Raw genomic sequence first — 22550 nt, forward strand, 5'->3', positions numbered from 1 at the left:
TCTACACACTATCGTCGATTCCACTGAGAGATGATGTCATTGCTGTAGCGCGCACATGTACCACTGCATGGTGAAAAATCATATAGTTGTAGTAAGTGTTATGTAATATTGTCAAAATGAAACAATTCGGCGTTGAGCTGGTGCACAACCGGGTCTCTCTGATTTATGCAGTCTTGGGGCGAGGCTCAAGATGGTCAGTACTCATCTTACAGTAACAAAGAACGAGAGACAGGCAGGCATGCAGACAGATAGAAATGCACCAGTGGAAAAAAAAGCCGTAAGACACTCCTCATCGCTTCAAGGTTACAGTTCTGTTAGCTCAAACAAAACAAAACAAAACAAAACAAAACAACATACATGGTGGGTTGCATTTGCATGCTTACTCAGTCTCGGCTGTCATCTACGTTTGGCATTTTCTAGGCTGTGGTTTGCAAAGGCTGAGGTCTAGTTACTTTTAGCATCAACATGCCCTCGTGCATTGCCTCCTGTTTTTCTGTTAAGATCTATCATTTGCATAGGAGCTTAAAAAGGGCTACGTATACTGTCAGCCTGCCTGAAGGCATTTCAAACAATGCATTAGGGACTGCCCTTTTGGTTTTGCATAGCTTTGAAGTTTTGATTGATTAAATATAAACTTTTGCAAAGAGGACCCGGCTGATGTAAGCTGGACAGCTAACCATTGATGCTCCCCCGAAGCGTTTACTGGCAAAACACGCACGCACACACAAACACACTCACTACGCTGTATTGTCAGCATCCTTCGTCACTGTGTTCTCTGTCACCGTCAGCCTGAAGGGCAGGGGTGCATATCAGACATGTGCATGACAGTCACTCACCGTGCAAAGAACAACAACCTTTCAAGATCTGAGCTAAGATTGCTGCACTTCATCCCTTATATCTGTTCCAAGTGTACGAGTGTTTCTCAGTTCCTGTCGTGGTTGCCATCTGCTTAAAGTCGTTTAAAGGGATGCCTGTGCACTTTCTCTGGCTTTGTTTAGCTTTGTCTTACACGTGGATAAAAGCCTGAACCAAGGGTAGTCTGACAGAGACAAAGGTAACAGTTAAAGGTAAAACTCTCTTGTGAGATGTATCCGAGAAGAAGTAAGTGGTACATCTTTACTGGAGGTAGTCTTATATGGACAGGTTTAGATTTGTTTTTCAGTGTACTTAGCTGAATTTTTATTTTTTTGTTTGTTTGTTTCTTTGCTTTGTCTCAGATGAGTGGAGTGCGTGTTTCTCGTGTGGAGTAGAACTCTGCACTGCCTCTACTGAAACGCTAGCATTCCTTCCAGCATCTTTCCAGACGATGAATCGTTGAGCAGAAGTCAAGGGGAAAAATGCCGCGCACCAAGCAGAACCACCCCAAGAACCTGAAAGGTAAGCGTCTTCCCTCTCCTCAGCTTCAAAGCATTTGTAAATGTGGTTTTTACATCACTGAAAAACATAGTATATACAGAGGTTTGTGTGTGTGTGTGTGTGTGTGTGTGATATTGGCCTTTACATCAGCACTGAAGAGACTTGATCAAAACACAAATTTTCCAAACTTTGGTAGATTTTTTTGTTTTCATCTGCTCTGAAAGTAAGTTAGGGTACCGTAATGGCACATGCAGCAGAACAGAGTACATTGAAGGGGAGGGTAACAAACGAAACATAGGTCACAGTGGAGGGAATAGCTGTGACTGCGTGTAGCAACACCAACACAGACTCACTTTTTCCATTACTGACTGCCTGCTTATCACATCTACACATACTCTCTCAGAGCACCATCACCATAGTACATTACTGTAGTATAACTTACCATACTATGCTCTCCCACACCTTACTATACTGGTCTACACTTTTGCATCGTAGGACAATTAGTTTACGGATTTCAGTTTAAGGAGGCACAACACGATTAGCTTAAAGACTGACAGAAACAAATAACATATTGTTGTTATTTATTTAATTAGAAATTTGATTCTCACCTACATGAGGAGCTCACAACCATTTAAAAACAAACTGACCGGATCAACTGGTGTTTTGAACTGTTCCTCTGGTGTAATGGTGAGCTGATCCTGAGCTGGTGTTCTGTTCTGTTCCTCTCGTGAGAAGATTCATGAATTACACCCCAATTCTATCCCTTCTCTACTAACGTAGATCTGTGGGGGAAATTTTTATTTTAAAAGCGAAAAAACAATGAATCAGTCATGACCGTAATGATCAGCGCTAACATTCACAATCAATGCCTAGAAGAATCTCATTAGTCTTTTTTTTTTTTTCTCCCCATACGAAATGGTGTGTTTCAGTGTTCTGGATTCATATTGAGTACAGTTTAAGACATGTTTGCGCTGTAAATGATGTAGATGTGGGTGCCCTCTTATTACTTGAGGATTGTGTGGTTTATGACTGTGTGCATGTGTGTTAGTGTTGGCCAAGCATGCAGTGGTAAATAGAGGCGTAAGACATACAAACTTACCCTCTCTACAAACAGCGTCCCAGATTTTTTGGGGGTGTTTGTTAATAGAACCCTTTGCATGGTTATTGCTTTGAGATTTCTTGGCCAAACAACATAAATAATTTAATTTCATAAGAGCGCGGTGCCCATAGGAAAACCTCGCCAGCTACTTTAGAATAGTCGCAGTGTAACATAAAAATTGGTAAGGGAAAAAAAAAAGTTAATAATAGCAATGATTTTAAAAAAAGAAAAAAACACACACACACACACACACATACACAAATAAGAGTGGCTGGAGGCGTAGGCCAATGCCGTGTGTTGAAGATGTGGAAATACTCATGGAAAAAAAGAAAAATAGTGATGATTAATATGATTTTCCTGTGTAGCGGTGACATGTACTTGTATTCGGAATGAGAAGTGTTTTATTATTCTTTCTTCCTCTCTCTCTCTTTTTTTTTTTTTTTAATTTAAACCGAAAAGTGTGAGGCATAGTCTCCAATGTGGGGACTAAGTGAACACATGTTTCTTTATTATTTTGGCCTGTGACCCACATCATAATTCACTTTCTTCTCCTCCCCTGCCTGTACTCAAGAGTACGACAAGTCAGACAGGAAACGGACAATGCGTGCTGTCACATGTTCGCATTCCCGTGTCATGAATGGCATTCCTCTGGAATTCCCGTCACTTCCTGTGTTTGAGAACTTACGGTAAATTCGGTCACCTTCTTTACCCGGTGAAAAACTGTGCAACCTAGGCTCTCCCACGGGGCATGATATTTTACCGCTTCTGCCTGTGTGTTATGTCTCGACGCCCTGACACATCTTCCTCTCCTGGCTGAAGCCTAGTGAGTGATATGTAGCCTGTAGATAGACTGTTATTGTTTTGGCCTTGAGTCGGTTGGTAATGAAATGAAAACATCTGAGCAGGAGTCACTGTGTAGAGAGAGAGAGAGAGAGAGAGAGAGAGAGAGAGGGAGTGAGCAAAGTTCCTTCTTTTCTTTTGTTGGGTAACAGAGAGTTGATGTCATGGATACCAATTGGACCTCCCTTTTGTCTAACCTGTATGCCCTGTCTTTACTATGTCATGTTCTTGTCAGAGACACAAAAGCATAAAGTTCTACTGTCTTCCAAAACCCTGCTGTGTTTCTAAGGGCGTTCTCAAGTTAACGTCAGGTAATGTATTGAAATTAATGTCAGGTTGAAGACGTCTGATGTGGATGTGTAGTGTAGCCTGTGTGTGTGAGTGCATGTATGTGTGGTGACTTCAGAAAAGACCAGGAATGCTCCTGTGACGCAGTTTGTGGGCAAACAGGCAGGAAGTATGGAGCTCCTGTCTCTCTTTAGGCCTTTTGTTTACTTTTCTCTAACAGCTGGTCTCTAAGCAAGCAAACAGAATGGAACAGTCCAATCAGGCCTCCCTTTACCCTGCAGACCAGCAGAAATTCCACATTTGAAGTAGCTTTAACTTTGTATGATCAATACTTAATGTCTCGTGTCTGGTTATTTGATGTATTTTGAGTGCAGCAAAGCATAGCTTGGCTCCTGGTTTCTTTCAAATCTTTTTTGTTTTTTTTTGTTTTTTTTTAAAAGCCAGGTTTTACTTTGAACATCTTGGAAACATTTAGGTCTTGAAACCCTGCAAAACGTCTTTGAGGCATCTTACAGTAGTCCATCAGATTTTTTTTTTCCACTGTTAAATTCAGCGTGAAAGGTGCACAAGGTGCGAATGTTGGGAAATGATTCTCAGGAAATTTCTGTCTTGGAAAATTTCGTGAAGCTGTGAAATGACTGCGAACCGAGTTGGCGATGATACACTAATATCTGCCTATCTGTCTGTAGTACGTCTCCTTAATGAGCATGAGAGCGGCTTGAGTTATAGATTGTTTTGAATAACTGATTTAATGCTTTCCACACTGATTTGTGTTTATTATTGTGCGCCAAAATGTTTGTGTAGTACTTTTTTTTTTTTTTTTTAAGTTAGTGAACCTCTGTGGTCATACGTGCCAGTTTTTTTTTTCTTCCCAACCTCTGAGATGTGTTACCTATTGCAGTGTGCACTGCATAAAGTTTAATTTTCTTATTGCAAAGCTTGGAAAGTCGGGAACCAACATTCATTCATTTAAAACAGGATCTAATCTTAGTCACAGTGAAGAATGTGCATCTCTAAAACAGCTTTGTTCCCGAACCTCTTTTTTTTTTTTTCTCTTCTAGTGAGTTTATCTAAGAAAACGACATGACTGTTGTTCTCAGGTGTATTAAATATTGTGTTATAAAACAATTCGGGATAATCATGCACAAATGACCTCTTGTCTCCATTATAAAGCTGGTGAAGAGACCCTTCCTGTTATGAGAGAAATATTAAAGTTCAAAAAAAAAAAAAAAACAAAACATTTTTTTTTTTAAGTCTTTTGATGAACTGAGAATATAAAGACGCGCAGACTGCTTAATATGAAGAAAGGATTTATGGTGCTCTGCTTGCTTCTGCCAGTGGAACATCTTTTCAGGGTGATTCACAAAGTGAGAACACAGCAGTGTTTCTGGCACGCTGAGATAGTAAAATCAGGTCAGAGAGAGGCACAGGAGCGATTGGGCTCCCTCGTGCTCCCGCCCTTTTTATTGAGCCCCTGAAAATGCCCAGACTTGTGGCTCTCAGCAGCTTTTATAGAGCCCACATTGCATTCCTCTATATCATAGCAGATCTCCTGCTTTACCCTGTGTACACCGGTTAGGAGCCTGCCTCATTGTTATATGTTGTCAGCCGCACACAAGTTCTTTAGCCCTTTTAAAATGGGGTGTTTGTGTTCAATGATCAGTTTTGGAGACCAGCAATGCTTATCCCTGGAATGGCTAACCATAAAGTGGAGTCTTGGTTGTTTTGTTTTGTTTTGTTTTGTTTTTTTTTAAAGAGAAGTACAAGTTAAAATGTCTGTGAAAGTGATGGTTTGGTTGTATATGTACGATGGCTCTTGCTGGATAGGCGACTGACTACTTTAGTCTTAAAAGGTGTCCCTTCTGTGTGGTGTGGGAACAGAGGAGCCAGTTAATATTTAACTGGCTTTGTTGCTCACTGACTCTATCTGTATGATTGGCTACCCAACCTCTGCTTCTCTCATAATCTCCCAAGTCACACAGTAACCTAAAAATTAACAGATATGGGAGTTGGCCAGTTGGTTCCCAGATGACGTATGGAGACAATAATTCCAAGTTGGCCAAGACATAAATCTATTGCAGGGAGGGGACGATATTCATTTACTAGATGAAGTCATTCTTCTCCTTGGTTACAGATGACAGACTCTGGTCATAGTTCTCATTGTGTATGTGCGAATGCAAAATACAAAGTGGCGCTGACCCTTTGACAGGTAATGAGTTGAGCTGAGTCCAGCAGACCTTTGTAGAGTTGTGGCTTATCTTGTGTGGTTTAGTGTTCAGTTAGACTTCCTCTTACGCTCCTCATGGGAGTTCACAGCACACTGAAACAAGATATAGCTTATAATCACAGCTCTGCCCAACTGGACGACACTGTTAGTTCAAGAGTTCTACAGCTATTGGTTTAGCTGGTGAGTGATCTTTCTTTTGTATCTTAACGAACTTCCCAGTTAATATCGATCGGTGTCGTAGAAGACTGGTTTGAAAATGACCTCATGTGTCTCGCGTTTGTGACTGAGTTTGTGTCATGTGCTTGATTTCGCTCACAGCCCGTTGATCTCTGTGGCCTTTTTGCTTCACTGACCTGGTTTGGCCCACTCAGGCACCCTGGCAATCCTGGGCAGGGTGAGGTCAGATTGGGGTCAGGGGTGCTGTATCCAATAGCCTTACGTTCTCAGTATTCAGCTCAGGGTGGACCCTTAGGTCATGAGCTCAACCATTATGGTCCCCGGGGGGGGGGGGGGGGGGGGGGGGGGGGGGGGGGGGTAAAAAAGGATAGAGTTAATTATTGTCACAGGAAAACCTGCTCTATGTCACACAATTTTTTTTTTTTATGGAAATTGGCATTTGTTTTAAGGGAACTGCTGGAAGAGTTCTGGTACTTAATTTTAAATCTATGGAAAACAATGTTCCAATGAGTATAGACTTCCAAGTGGAACTGAATCAGGGTTTATCCGTAAACATCCTCATATGTTGCTGACAATCACAGAATGTCTGCCAAAAAAAACCTCCTAAGTCTTGCTGAGCTCTTGAATTGGTTGATGTCAGAGGAGTGTTAGAGTGATGACAAATTCTGCAATGCATTAAAACGTCGTTGTCAAAACCACCAAGGGAAGGAGTTTATTTAGTTTATTTGAAAAGTTGTGAAAGAGTTAACCAGACTTGCTCAGATGACTGGATTTTGACATGTCGTGTCATGCCTGTGAAGCCAAACCAGTATTTCCGCACTGTACTTTTAAATTAGAGTGTGCGAAACCAGCGGCATTCGCACAAAGGGAACTTCTCTCCCTCAAGCTGGAATAACCCCAACGTTTTAGCAACAGTAACTACAACAAGACATGCTGAAACAGGTTCAGGGCTGTCTGTTTAACTTGCTGTAAACCTCGGAGAAACTTTCGCTTTGTGTGTGTGTGTGTGTGTGTGTGTGTGTGTGTGCGCGCGTGTGTGTGTCTGTGTCTGTGTCTGTGTCTGTGTCTGAGAGAGAGAAAATGATACTCTGCTTATTGTTTGACAGACTTGATGATGCAGTCTTTTCATATAGGTTAATATCTGGACCGTTTTCTTTTTCAAGAGGGTATAAAGATGTGAAAAAAGTTTTTTTTTTTTTTTTTTTTTAATTACAGTAATTTTTCACAATGGGAGACTGTCAACATTTCCAGTAATTAAGTTATAATTTTAACAGCCCTTCTTTTAAAAACACGTTTTTTACTGCCGAGTAGGGATCTGGAGCACGTGTTGGCTTTCTCTTCTGCACCAGCCTATTTGGTAAAGAACCATGAAGTCCTGCTGCTGGAAGACTAGAGGGGGGCCAGTAGGAACCAAAAACAGACCACAGGGGCACTTTTTGCTGGTTCTGCATGAGCTCAGTTTAGTGGAATATTGATCCATACCTCCAACTGTCATGATACAGGTTTTAGGAAAGAATCATATTCAGGAATTTCAGACGGTACACTGCTTGGATGTTGAAGGGCTGTGCAAGCATGTTTTGGGGTGTTAAAAAACCCCCACAAACAAACAAACAAACAAACAGACAAAACCCCCCTGTAAGATTAAATGCTGAAATATAACGCTTTCATGCCTTAAAATCTCCTGTCCATGTTGTTTTTCTGTTTAAAAACCTTGAGCCAAAAGAAAAAAAAAAGGGTAGAAGAAGGGTATCAGTGCTTTCCACTGGGAATACCTGCCGTGTGTCAGGCCAGTCAGAGACCCAGCCCATTACAATAGTGCTATGGCTTCCTGATTTAGAGCAATCCAATCCTAATTTCCTGAAATGAGTTCCTCTTGTACAAGTTTAAATTTGAAGCAGATAGGCAGATAAATACGCGCTTGCTCGTACACGCTTCTCTCTAGCTGTGTACACGACTGTAGATTTTTTTTCTTCGTCTCTTTTTCTTTTTCTTTTTCCTTCTGCCACCCCCTCACCAAGCCTGTGCTCCATTCAGACTTTCATTCTGAGTGTCTGTCAGACTTTGACTGTTTAGCAAGCCAGAGTGACTAATACTGAGCTAACACCACCCACCTGCTATAGGCAGAAAAAAGCTCTGTGTGTGTGTGTACTGTGTGTGTACTGTGTGTGTACTGTGTGTGTGCGTGCATGTGTGTGTACTGTGTGTGTTTGGTGTTCTGTTTTTTTCATAAAGCAATTTTACAAGCATTGTATTGCCCTGTCACTCTTGCAGAGGGAGTGGGAGAAATTTATTCAGAAAAAAAAATTCTCTTTATATGCCGTGACTAACACGTTATATTTCATCATGTGCTTCATGCGAGATAAGGTTTGTAATAAAAAACAAACAAAAAAAAAAAAAAAACGTGGGATACCTCCTCCAAACATACGCTCTTTAGCGAGTGTCGCTCGGGCCTTAGCAAGGTTGAGTCCCTAAAGATAGCAATCGGGCGTCAGTTCGGAAGCGCAGGTGCAGCACAGGATTTAAACACCAAAGCTTTCATTTCCAGCTGCATATGAATATAGCTGGACGCCTCGCAAAGGGGCGACTGGCCCGGCCGTCGCGGTTTTTTTTTTTAAAACCGTGACTTCTAATAAAAACATCAGGTGAAATTACAGTAGTAGTTTTTTTTCTCATATCTTTGTAATTCTTCAAATCCATGGCCTCAAGGTGCTAAAAAGCACTATCTAAACCTCCTCTGTCAAATCGCTCTACCCCAGGGGAGTGGAAGAGTCTTTGGATGGCACCAACAGGCCGTAACAGGGCTTGCATAACCAAGCTCTCAGTGGTGTCTCTCACTATCAGTCAGTGGACCACATGCTTTCTCATCCACACACTGGCAGATCAGACCATCTGAGCTACATTGTGTTTTAACATGTGTGTGTGTGTGTGTGTGTGTGTGTGTATGTCTGTCAGCATGACTGCCTGTTAATGTGTGTGTTAAAACAGCTTGCAGTACAAACACTCAGCCAGGCTGTCGGCCAGGGCCTCGTAGCGGTTCGGTTAATTGCACATTCAAAATGCACTTCTATATTATGTTAATGACACACACTGAGAGAGTGAGACGGCGAGAGAGAGAGAGAGAGAGAGAGAGAGAGAGAAAGCGTATAAATATACATATTTTTTTCATACAGGAGCTGAAATATTGCTGTGTCTGTTAAAGCAAACATTGCCACTCAAACAAACCACGAGGAGAAAAGCTGGGGGAAATTGCCATTTTCAGGAAGGAATGTGTTTTGTTTTGTTTTGTTTTGGTTTGTTTGTTTGTTTGTTTGTTTTTTATAACATGCAGTATAAGATGTAGTTATTCTTCATGATTCCTCACAGGGGTACGGTGTTGATGCAGGTGGTGTAATGGTAGTCACAGGATTTTTAGGGCAATTCATGTTGTTAGAGTTTTTAGGGCAGCTGGGGGTAGAGTTTTTTTAGAGCAGTTTGAGTTTCTGGAGCAGTAAATGCGCTTAGAGCAGTGCATGTTTTTACAGCCGTAGACATTGTTATTGCAATCAGTCTTTTTTAGCGAACAGTTAGTGTTGCAAGGGTTATGATTGAGTGGCAGTTTTAAATTGGACTCTTATACCAACATTACAATGAATTAGTAAGGTGTTAAGTAGTCTTCATAAGGGTATATAGCTGCCAGTGTAATTATCCTGTACTGGTCATTACAGATGTTTGAAGAGAGGCAGCGTTCTTGTTCGGTCTGTGAGCACTGTAGGACAGAACTGTGAGTTTTGACCTGCGCGACTAATGACTGCAGGAATGTTTTGTTTCTACAGTAATGTACAAAACCGCATACCACTGTCTGATTGTAGCGAGTTCCTCCTTTGGAGAAACACGATGTCGCGGTGCACAATGAAAGTGATGGGTTTCGATTCGAAGGCGTTGTCGCTAAGGCATTGGAAAGAGCTAAGTTTAAATGAAGAATTGTTTGACAGATATCAGGGGGCTGACGCATACCAACCGGAAGCCCTTATAAGGCTGTGCGTGTTCATGTGCACGTGTGTGAGTGTGTGTGTGTGTGTGTGTGAGTGTGCGCGTGCACACTCAGCACTGGCAATGCCTAATGGTTTGTACAGGCGAAGCCCGATGTAGCAGTTGCCAGGGCAACGGAGCAGCATGAGGCTTTGTCTGCAGGTGCTGTTCCCTGTGTCCTACTGCTGGAGCCTCCTACGACAAGTGAGGGAAGGAGGAGGGAAGGAGAGAGAGAAACAACAAACGAATGAACGAGAGAAACGAAAAGATTGCAGAGAAGCTCAATGAACGATTGATTAGGGGGCTCTGAGAGAGAGAGAGAGAGAGAGAGACCCTCGAGGGAGACGGGAGAATGGATGGAGGTAGAAAAAATACTCAAGCGTTAAGGGGACGGAGCAAAGACGACTAAGATGGGGGTGGAAAGAGAGAGAAAGAGAGGGAGAAGGGGGTGGCGGTTGGGGGGGGGTGGGAGAGGGCCTTCGTGCCAAGGCAGTCCTGAACTCCAGCCCTGGACTTGAGCTGCCACAGGGTGGGGGCCTCATAACTAAAGACAATCTCATACAGAAGAGAAAGAGGGAGGGAAAGAGAGGGGGGGGGGGGGGTGTGAGGAGGAAAAGTATTGAGAAAATGCTTAAAGACAGAGAGGGGGCAACAATCCTACCAATACAGCTTGTGATGCAGGGTTTTTGGGTGTGTACGTGTGTACATGTATCTATATGTGTGTCCATTTGTGTGAGACAGAACATAAGTGTATATTTTTGTGTACAGACATGACGATTAGGAGTGGGTACACGAAACAATAAATGTCTGTGTATGTGTGTGTGTGTGTATGTTTGTGTTTGTGTATGTGTGTGTGTGTGTGTGTGTGTGTGTGTGTGTGTATTGGAATGTCAACTAAGACATCAGCACCAAAAAAAAAGGAAAGAAAAAGAAAAAGAAAAAAAAACCCTGACAGTCCTGCCCTGTTTCTCTTTCCTATGATGTGCGCCACAGTGTCATGTCTGAGGAGCAGAAAAACCATTCTCCCGTTCTCCACAGGACAGTGACAAGCAGACTCTGGCCTCTCTGAAATTCCTTCAGCTCTGCTTGGAAACATCCGCAGTTTCTTATTTATTTATTTTTTTTTGCCTCTTTCTCTCCTATCATTAAAATATGATTCATTGCAGAGTCACGCACCATTAAAAAAACCCAAAAACCTAACATTAAAATGAAACTGAGGCTTATGACCTTGGACCCTGCTATCCATGTCTGTGTATTAAAGGCAAATTAATAACTAACTTATTTAAATGATCGGTGCAGTGGGGTGTTTGGTTTTTGACATTTTTACACACGGTGCGATACGCGCAGAAACGCAGGCGTGCAAACCAACTGTCGTACGCAGTTACACCAACATACATTCAGACATTTTCTCGTCTCTCTCTTCCTCTCTCTCTCTCTCTCTCTCTCTCTCTCTCTCTGTCTGTTTGCCGGAGGGCGAATCTGTTTGGCGGCGTAAACAACACGAGAACTCCTGAGGTCAACTACTTCTTCTTCTGTCCATTTTCTCATCTTCAACTGATTTAGCAGAAGAGGGGAGAAAAAAACCTCTTGATCTCTCCATTACGATCACCTGAAGGACACGCTGATGAAGCGAATCGCTCAATTCTCTGCTCGCACTGTGACTAGCCCCCTGTTCTTGCACTTGATGGCTGAGAGCCGCTTTGAGTGTTTGCTGCTCTCCTGCAACCCTTCAGTCTAAGGGTCTTCTACACTGGCCACAATCATTTACAGCAACTGATTTTACATTAGTGAAATGTTCACTAAGACTGTTATAAACAGAATTTATACATTTCTCTTAAACAGATAGCTTGCGCAATATGGACGTTTGTTCATTTAAAAAAAGGAAATGAATGAATTAAACATTGGCTGTGCTTTCTAAGGTGTTGTGTACTAGAATCTTCCAGTCAATGACACCTTTCTTTTTTCCCCCTCTCTCCTGCTGGTGGTCGTTTCCCACCGGAAAAGGTGGTACAGAGGTATGATTATAGATTCCATCTGCCTTTGGGCAGAAAGCTGTTGGGTTCAGGTGTTACTCTCCACCACCTGTCCATCAGGGAACACTCATCTCCACTCACTGAGTCGCACTGGAGCACTCTGGGTTTCTTTTGAATGTGTGGTCTGGTGGGAATTATTCCCTAGAGCAATGACTTTGCTGGCAGCTGCTTACTTCACACAGTTTTTTTTTTTTCCCAGTGTGATGAATCAATAGCATTATGTCTGAAACAGGGTTACACAAATCTGATCCTAGACGGTCAAAGCCTACTGTTTCTTACCCTTAGTCTCTTAATGAAAGGCTGATTTTTTTACCTGGGGAACATTTTATGTATGTTTCTTCAGCCAATCAGAGAGTGTTTGGTTTATGTAAAAATGAGGGTTTCTCAAAACCAGACTGGATTTGAGGGACCATGGTCTAAAGGTTGTTTTTTTTGTGTGTGTGTGTGTGTGTGTGTGTGTGTGTAACAGTTCAACACAGCATGAGGACGCTCTGCTGATGTCATTGTTGTTGTTCTCTTTTTGTCCTTGCTGGGTTTTTTTTTTTTTTTTGTGAGGATATCCCTCCCCTGTATGTGGTCAGTTCTGTTGCTCGGACACGCAGGCAAATATGGGTTAACAAGACTGCACTCTCAGCTGAGTTCAGAGTCTCCACATCCTGTTTTAAAACTGTTTTGATTGTGTATGTACACACACACACACACTCACACACTCACACATAAATCTCTCTCTATCACACAAACACACTCGTGCGCACACAAGTGTACACACACATAAATCTTTCTTTATCACAGAACAAAACAAAAACACACAAAGAAAAACAAACTCATCCATAGATGAGCTTGCACACACACACACGCGCACACACACACACACACGCACACACACACACACACACACACACACACACACACAAGCACTGGTTCAGGGCCAGCCTGTTTTGTTGTCAGGGTCCAAAAATAAGAGTCTGAATTGGGGGAAGGTCAGCAGTAAAAGCGACATGAGGACTGTGGGCGTTGACTGGAAGGCCGGGACTCTCTCTCTGGGGCTCAGGAAAACAGTCATCCCTGTATCCTTCCTCACCAAGAGATCCCTCTCTTCTCAACTGTTCCATTCTTACACGCAGCTCCGTTTTCATTCCTGCACTGGACCACTCACCGTATGTGTTCGTCTGTGTCTGTGTGTATGTGTATGTATGTGTGTATGTGTGTGTGTGTGTTTATGTGTGTATGTGTGTGTATGTGTGTGTGTGGGGCTCTGGCCCAAGCTGCGGGGGAGCCTGGAGGGATCCTGAGGGTCAGATGGGTGAGACTGAAAGTCACTCCCTGTGGATTCAGAGCTTTGTGAGGGGTCATCGAGTTCTCCAGCATGAGAATCTCCACACACACACACACACACACACACACACACACACACATTACGGCCTGGTAACCTGGGCCAAGGGTCAGTCATGTGATCCAGCCATCAACACTAGTGCTTCACCGAGAGAGACTTGAGAATGTAACAGTGGAAAGCAGCAAGAGCCGTAGGTCTCAATGAACAGGTGCCAGGTATGTGTGTGTGTGTGTGTGTGTGTGTGTGTGCGCGTACGACAGCATTGACAGTACGGTCACGTAAAAACACAGACAGTACAGCTGTGTTTGATCTGAGGTATATCCCAAAGTGACCGTCAGGATCAATGTCTTTTTTTTTTTTGTTGATTTTTTTCATACAAAATGCAGACTTTGTGATGGTGAGTGATAGAATGAGCAAAGTGGTCAATGGGGAGTGACATGAGTGACATGAAATGTTTTATGAAGTAGGGAACTATGAGGTCAAGTTTATATCCTTCATCCATACAAGGGAACACTGATTTTAGTTAGGCTGATTGACTGATGGATTCGGAGAGGGTGAATGAGGGGGGAAAAAAAAAAAAACATGTGAGAAAAGATTTTTAAAAAAGAATAATACACAGGCTACTGCAAAAGAGAGACAACCTCATTAATGGACAGGGGAGGGAGTTTTGTTTGTGTGTGTGTGTGTGTGTGAATGTTTGCATTAGATAAACACGATTAGACTGACAAGATGAAAAAGTGGATTTAATGGAAAGGAATTTGGGAGGAAATGGTTTAGTGGAAGAGATAAAAGAAAGTCACAGCAAAAGATTAAGTGATCGGATGAAGTGACGAGCGGTTTTATGAAGAGATGGACATGAAATATAAACAAATAAATAAATAAAAACCTAGCTGAAACTCTCAATCATTGACACATGCATATAAGCGTTCACAAAAAAAAAAAAAAAAAAAAAAGAAAAAAGAAAAAGAAAAAAGCATTGCACGGTGAATGTAAAATGTCGTATGAAGAACTCTGTGTGCAGGATAGCTGAAGACAAGAATGCAAGGTAATGAGGGTTCTAAGTCTATGTTATAGAGGGGGTTAAGCAGAGGTTATGTGTGTGTGTGTGTGTGTGTGTGTGTGTGTGTGTGTGTGGAGTGTATGCCTCTTGGCAGTGCTTCCTCCTCTTGCGTAACGTGTGGGCCGTCGTTTCCTTTAGCAGCTGTTGCTATGGGAGTTCTCATGAAGGGTGTGGGGGGGAGGGGGGGGTGAGTTCTGAGTATGTCTTCCTAGGAGTGTATCTTGGGATCTCGCAACAAGAGTCTTTCCCCAAATTTCCCTTCGCTTTTGTTCAGAAGAACTCAATGAGCAGGCGTTGTGAATCTCATCCCTGTTTAAGTTTCCTCTCAGACGGCAGGTAAGCCCACAGGACATATATTAGAAAAAAAACAAAAGAAAGCCTTCGTATTTAGACTTTATTTTTAAATCTTTTTTTGTGTGAAATTGGTTTTCATAAAGGCTGTTGATGAAGCTGTTTCTTTTTTTTGTGGATGCACATGAGTTTGAAACTATTTCTAATCCCTTGGAACCTTATTTGAAGGTGTTTTTTGTTTTGTTTAATTTTTTTGGATTTAAAACTCTGAATTTGTGTATTTTGTGCTGCTACCTGTTGTTCGGGTTTTGTGGGAAAAGCTTAGGTGTGTGACTTATTCTTGCCTCAAGTAATGTCCCGTGAAAAACAAAGTGTGTGTGTGTTGTGCATGTGTGAGTGCACAGTGACTCACATGGTCTCAGGTGGCTGCCTGTATGTGTTTGTGTGTTTGTGTGTGTGTGTGAGTGATGTATACCTGTATATGTGTATGTGTGATTGGTGACTAACCCTGTCCCATTTCTTTATGTGCGTGTGTGAGTTAGACTAAATGTGTACGTGTGTGTGTGTGTGTGTGTGTGTTAGTGAGAGAGAGACTTAGACGGTGTGTGTGAATGTGTGGGTGTGTGTATTGACGCTGTCTGTAAGCGAGCATATGAGAGAAGCATGTCCACCAGTCTGCAGAAAATCTCACATGAAGCCTGGCAGGTGTTAACCAAACATCCAAAGGCTTGTCAGTCCTACTCCTGCTTCTTCCTCAACATGTGTGTGTGTGTGTGTGTGTATAAGAGCATGAGAATGTGTGTGTTTCTTTGAATAAATGAATGGGCCTTAATGCGGTTCTGTTTTGTTTTTCTCTGAACCTATGCTCCGGTGTGTCAGATTCTTAGGCTTTATGTATGTGTGTGTGTGTGTGTGTGTGTGTGTGTGTGTGTGTGTGTATGTGTCCTGTGCGGTTAGCACTCTGTGTGTTTACTGTGCCTCTGTGTTTGCTTGCGTTTATCAGTGCGTTCATGTGTTCTGGTCCTCCTCTGCTGTGAGCTGATAGGATCAATGCACACAGGGCCAGATCAGTGAGTATTTATAGAAAGTGTGGGGGCGTGGGAGGTTATGCACCACAAGTGGACGAGCTACTAATCTGACACTGACAGCGCTGTTGACTGTGTGCCTGGCTCCCAGCACAGAAAGCACATAAAGAGGAATTAGACAGCCTCTCTTTTTTTAGCCTCTACATCCTGCTTTGTTTTCTCTCTCTCTCTCTCTCTCTCTCTCGCACTCTGTCTCTCTCCTCCTCTCTCTCTCTCTCTCTCTCTCTCTCTCTCTCAGTCATTCACTGAGTACTTTGCTGAAAGGGGAAGTCGGTGCGGTGGCAGTCAGGGCTTTCCCAGATTTAGTGCAGGGATTAAAAACACCAAAAAAAAAAAAAAAAACTCGGGAGCAGGAGGGGAAAAAAACGCAAAAAAAAAAAAAAGCTAAGGCAAGAAGAGGGAGGGAGAGAGGGATGGCTCAGCAGTATCCGGGGAGAAATAAGAACTAAGAGGAACATAACAGTGCGTTTTTAGGCTAACTGAGTGAAAGGGTGACAGAAAGAAAGAAAGAAAGACAGAAAGATAAGAAAGAGAGAAAGCATTTGAAGACTAAGGGCTAGACGCTTCACGGTGTCAGCTATCACGGCGTTTTTTTTTTTTTTGGGGAGGGACCGTGAAAGCGGGAATGCGGTCTGTGATTGGCAGCGTGTGTGTGTGAGGGAGTTTCAGGTACTCCCCGGCGGGTGCGCCACACTCCCGGGGAATCCGACTCAGCGTGTGCTGGCCGCCAGGGAAACCTTCAGCCAGGTGCTACTCTCCACAAAGAACAATCCGCTGTTTTGTCAAACAGGTATTTTTTGTGTGTTTGTCTGTGTGTGTGTGTGTGTGTGTGTGTGTGTGTGTGTGTGTGTGTGTTTGTGTACGTGCGTTTGACTGAGTGAAAGAATGTCTTGTGTCGATCTCTTAATAACAGGCTTGCTGGAAGGAATGTAATGTTTAGAGGCTGGAATTTATTTGCTCTCTCTTTTTTTAACTCTGTCTCTCTTTTTCTATCCCTCTCTTTCTCTCTTTAGCTATCTATCTGTCTATCTCTTTCTGTTTCTGTTTCTCTCTCTCTCTCCCTTTTTTCTGTCTCTCTGTTGTTAATTCCTTTAACCTTCCATCATGTGGAAACAGTCCCATCTATGATCTTATTCTCAGCTTCCTGCTCTCTGAGAGATTTTTTTTTAACTTACAGACTGGACTATTGGTCAAACATGCAGAGTCAGAAACACTCTTAAGATACTCTGTATCTTAAGAGTTCTCTCTTTTCCACTAGATACTTTTCTAGACTATAGAACTCATGACTGATCAAAGCCTACAGTATGTTTTTGTGTTGCATGCATCTATATACAGTTTGGTGTGTGAGTATTGGTCTGTTAATCATCTGTGTATGTCAGGCAGTTGTTAAGTTACCAAGGCCTAATATATGTGATGTCTGACGGCTGATTTGGGTTAGAGGGTGGGTTAGTCGGTTAGTCGAGTTGTGATGCCTTACCTGAGCCAGGCCCAAAACACACGCGGCCTGTCTGTCGGTCCCTCTGACCTCTTCGCTAAGTTAGTTTGAGAGAGGAGAACAGGATAAGCCCAGAGTGGATGGGCACATCCACTGTTACATAAGGGACTGGTCCAGAGATAGAGGTGGTCTCCAGCGCACGCTCCCACCCCCCTAACACACACACACACACACACACACAAAAACAAACACAAACACAAAAACATAAAAACACAAATGCAGGGCTCATCAACATATGCTTTATTCTGTCTTAGAGGCTCTGACTGACACCAACAAGACCAATTACCCCCATTACAGAGGATTAAGTGTTGTTTGAACTTTACGTGTGTGTGTGTTTGGGTCGGTTGCTGGGTGGGATGATGAGCTAAATATGTGTTTTGTTTATAAGCTGCTGTTTGTTTGTGGATTATGAGGTTTGCGTCGAGGCATTCTGTTGGAGCAGGTTGTGAGGAACTACTGATCATAGGAAACAATGGCAATGTTTTGCCAAATGAAGTGGCTTTTGAGAGACACCCAGTTATCTGCGTAATGACGAAAGCTCTGGAATTTTTCAGTCTGAAACTTGGAAAGGCCCCGCAATGTTTTAAATGCTCATCACTAGAATACTGTTACTTATGAGAAAGAGACTGGGATAAGGAGAGGAAAGTACGAATCAGAGACAGAGATGTGTAAGATCTGTCACAAAATGATGAGAAAATTAGGGATTGACAGAGGGAGAGAGAGAGAGAGAGAGAGTGTGGTAGAAAGATATAGAGGTTATAAAAATGGAATGAAGAAGAGGGAGGAGAGATGGAGAGTGGGAAGAGGTTGAGAGATGTGAGGGGGAGCTGGACGCACAAAAAAAAAAAAAAAAAAGATGGATAGAGATGAAAGCATAAAGTGGGGGAGGTGAAAAGAACAGAGAGAGAGAGAGATGGATGGAGAGGCATCTTTTGGAGACGGCTGTATCTCAGCGGCGTTCTGCTCCGTTAGGTTATGTAACGTTTCCCTCCTGCCTAGATGGGTAAAGGAAAACACTGAAACTCGCATGAAGAAAGAGCATCGATGACAGCGCACGCACACACACACACACACACACACGGACACAAACACACGGACAAAGCGATGCTGACAAATGCCATTCATACACTCAGGGCTGTCGAGACAGTCAGTCCCTCAGTCTGCTGTTTGTAAAGTTATTATAATTCTCATTCTGGCGGGATGAGAGATCTCACAGTAGGGGCTGCGTGAAGAAAAAAAAAAAAAAAAAGAATCTATTAAATATCACTGCCACTTCAGTTAATTCGCTGTGTTAATGTAGTTTGTTTTGGTTTTTTTCTCGGTTTCTTCGTTAATTATTTCATTTCCCCGTTTGGCCAGGGTGTCCATTCTCACTCTTTTGCTTTGAAGACAAATACAAAGAGATCCAAAACAAGTTTCAGAGCTTGGCATCACAGAAGGATGGCCAGCGTACAGGTAGAGGTTTGATATGTGAGGAAGAGTAAGAAAACAACCAGCAGAAGTGAAACAGGAAGTGGCAATGTGGCCTCCAGCTGAACTGTGGGAGAGGGAACGGCAGTAAGCTCCAGACAGCCGCCAGAGAGCCTGAGGGAGGGTATGGAACAGTCCACCTGTCTCCCCGGGCATAGTCTCTCTCTCTCTCTCTCTCTCACACGCACACACGCACACCCAAACACACACACACACACACCCACACAACCACACGCGCAGGCTCTCACACACAGATGCTACCGCACAGGAAGTTTGAATATAGCACACTCCACATTTCTCAACACAACACTCCCTCTGCAGGTAAAGAGTGGGAGACATGGCTGAGAATGGAAAAAATGCATCAGCGCTCTTTGTCTGCTACGCTCTATTTACGCGCAGACATTTTTATCAGTGGTACTGTGGTATTAAATGTAATATGTCAGAGCCTTTTTGATAAATGTGCCGCATGTGTCACTTTGAGGTTTTTTGTTGTTGTTGTTGTTGTTGTTGTTGTTGTTGTTTTTTTTTGTGATAAAGGCAAAAGGTTTCAAGACAATTAAAATTCTCTGGTTGTTCATAGCTAGTTACCTTAGCCATTATACAACATTCCCAAACACCTCATGACTCTTTTGCGTAATTCCGTGAGCGAATCCCATGAATGGAATCTCAGATAATGAGATTAGCAGGATTTCTCTGTCCCCTCCTAAACTTGACCGGGCTAAGCGCAGCATCCTCCAGCGTGTCAGCTGCTTTATAATGCCCTGCCTTTTCGAGGACTCCCCCCTTTCAATGACTACCTAACCGTAATGTGGCTTCCATCATTGACCTGGCTAAATCCACTCAGAAACAAAAGCGTCGGCCACAGGGAACACGCCCACTGACTGACCACAGGGGTGCCTGATGGACGGTGAAACAGCATGAGATTCCACTAATTTAACACGCTTTTGTAACATAGCCGAAAGAACGGCGAAGAGGAACTGTCTTTTCCTGTGCCCTGCTCTGTGAATTCAAAAATGTTCCTCATAAAACTTGTGGCTGCTTGAAACGCGTTTGGTCTGAAAGTCATGGAAAAGGACGTACTCCCACCGGTTTGTGTGTTCAGTGCTGATTATAGATTAACAGGAAAGGGTAAAGCACTCTTTTGGATTTTTCTAGAAATTCAGGAAGTCTTACTCAACTTCCTAACCTTAAATAACCTCAGTTTTATTTCAAATCTCTGGTGGATGGGGGTGGGGTGGGGTGGGGGAGTGGCTTTCAGAAATCAATCGTACTGTTACTGGTATAATTAAGTATACAGCTGACCTCCACAGAGCAAAATACTTTGGACACTGACTAATACATTTGACAGACCCAACTTGTATTTGAAACAGAAAGTATTTACCCTCCCAAAGTATATAATAATTAATTACGGCATGATTACATTAAGTGGCGAATTCCATTTCCTGTGGAACTCATTACTTCTTTTGCACATAGGCTGATATTAATATTTCATAGGAGCCAGATTCCTCTGCGTTGTGAAGAGAATCACCTCAATAGCGTAAGGGGCTCATTTCAATGTGGCCTTTGTGTTCTTTTGATAGTCCTCGGATGACAGCTGCATCTGACACAAGCACAGAGATGTGTGCTTCAAGAGAAAGATTCTCATAGAAATCCCCTCTAAAAGGAAATGGTAATGGAGGAAAGTCTTACTACTTGAGACCCCCCCACCCCCCCACCCCCTACCCCTACCCCCCCGTGTCCTTTTGTCGCATTTTCAGATTCATATGCAAAGAGAACCACTTGGAGTGGCACTAGAACTGTCAGTGTTTCTCTCTCTCTCTCTCTCTCTCTCTTTCTCTTTCTCTTTCTCTGTGTTACTTTGTTTTAGGATGTGCCCATTCTGCGCAGCCCTCTGAAGGCGTATACTTTAACGCAGTATTGTGATACACACCATTTCTTTCAGTCTGGGCTGAGTAGCTTATAGATATAGATAGTACAGACGCAGTTCCCTCTCCAGTTGAGCCAGTCTTCAGGATTAGCTCATGTAGGCCCTTCCATTTTTACTGCCTGAGCTCTTGCTGACTTGGAGATGTTTCCAGTCCAACATTCCCCACAGTCTGTTAAAAGCTCATGGGAATGGCTTTGAGCATTATGTTTGGGTGGGTATTAAATATAATCCATATGGTTTTTACACAAATGAGTTTAGTACCTATTTTCTCTCTGAATGAGATTTTGCTGTGTTAGCCTTGAGCATGACACAGTGTAGTTAGAATAACACCACACTGAAAAGCAAGTCGATATTACTGTGTCGAAATTTCTCTTCAAATAAGACCATTAAGGGGTTTTCTGTGAAAACAGTTGGTGGAGATTTCTGCGTTTATGTGTGTGTGCGTGTGTGTGTATGTGTTGCGTGTATTTGTGTGTGTGCCTGTGTTTGTGTGTGAGGGATGGTACAGCATCTCCATTTAGAGCTGTTAATTCACACCTCAAATGATTCCAGTGTTTACATAACGGTCAACGCTGAGATCGTGGTTTACCCAGTTTGGAGTGTAATGCACTTTATCTCTCCCCAGTGCCTAGCACGGTAACGGTTTTAAATATCAAACCAAACCTCTAACACGCAGCCTCGACGAAAAAAACCCTCACCCTAGAAACAGCTCGTCTTTTACTTCACTCCCTATACTTCATCCTTTATAAAGTAACTTTACTCAACTCTGCCTTCGCAAGTGCTCCAACACACACTGCTCGCTCAGACCTCAATATACAGCCTTGCCTGTAAGTAAGAATTTCTTTCTCCAGATCTGCTTTTTCATCATGAAGCCATTCGTGTCTGCTAGCTTGAGGTAAGTTAGGAGATATGAATTAGATCATTTGTTTGGTTCTGAGTCGCCACATCGGACCTGATAGAATTGTCGCATGAATCACCGAATTAAGTTCCCTAACTACTTGACTAAATGCAAGTGAGAACAGTACGGTTTGTTGACGGTTTGTAACTGGAATTAGGTTGCAGCTATTTGCATCCAATGCCCTGATTAAAAGTGACACTCCATTTCCTTTGAGAAGAACTTGTCTCTGACCTTGGCTGGCTTGACTGATTTGTTGGGGTTTTTGTTCCACAAATTTCACAATTTTCGTGCGTTTAAACAGATTGCACAGCAGCTTTAAGTATGTTGTTCATTTCTAAGAAAAAAAAGAAGAAGTAGAAGAAGCACTAATCTTCAGTTTTGTTTTGCAAGCTCTGTTGTAGGTGTCTGAACTTGAATAGAGAGAGGGAGAGAGAGAGAGAGAGACTATCTAGCGTCATAAGAAATGTTTAATAACTTCCACAGAAGACTGCTGTTTCCGGGGCCTCTCTGCACCACCACCCCCCCCCCCCAGGCATTGCGTAAAATAGTGAGCGAAAACAGGCCAGGGCAGGAGAGCTTACACATGCCAGGGCCTGGTGCTGACATCAGTGCTTTGTTTGGTTAAGCCCAACAAGGATTCCCCTCCAGTTCATGTGAGAAACCATGTGACTGGGTGTGTCTGTTGCTGGGTGCATGCGTGCGTGGCAGAGCATGTGTTTTACTTTCAACTTCTCACCCTCACTCTTGGAACTTCTCATTAACAAAAAAAAAGAGCTTTGAAATGCATTTGAATGGAGATTTTTTTAACTTGTATTATAAAGGGGTCTTTCATATTTTAGGTAGCAACTGATTCAGTTTTTCCTACTGAGAGAGAAGACCAGAGAAAAAAAAGTACTTTTTTTGTGTGTGTAGACACATGCTGTCACTCAAATAAAGTCCGTGTGGCACTCTTGGTGAGAGATG

General features: G+C 42.8%; 1 protein-coding gene across 1 annotated transcript in view; it reads left to right on the forward strand.

Annotated features, from left to right (window-relative positions):
* Positions 1-1307: 1307 nt before the first annotated feature.
* Positions 1308-22550, forward strand: part of hivep1 (HIVEP zinc finger 1) — a 45925-nt gene continuing 24682 nt past the window's right edge. The window contains exon 1 of the mRNA XM_030789499.1: positions 1308-1377. Within this exon, the coding sequence (XP_030645359.1) occupies positions 1338-1377 (40 nt within the window). The 5' untranslated portion in view covers positions 1308-1337. The remainder of the gene's footprint in view (positions 1378-22550) is intronic.

Source organism: Chanos chanos, chromosome 12, assembly GCF_902362185.1.
Source record: "Chanos chanos chromosome 12, fChaCha1.1, whole genome shotgun sequence".
Taxonomy (NCBI): Eukaryota; Metazoa; Chordata; class Actinopteri; order Gonorynchiformes; family Chanidae; genus Chanos; species Chanos chanos.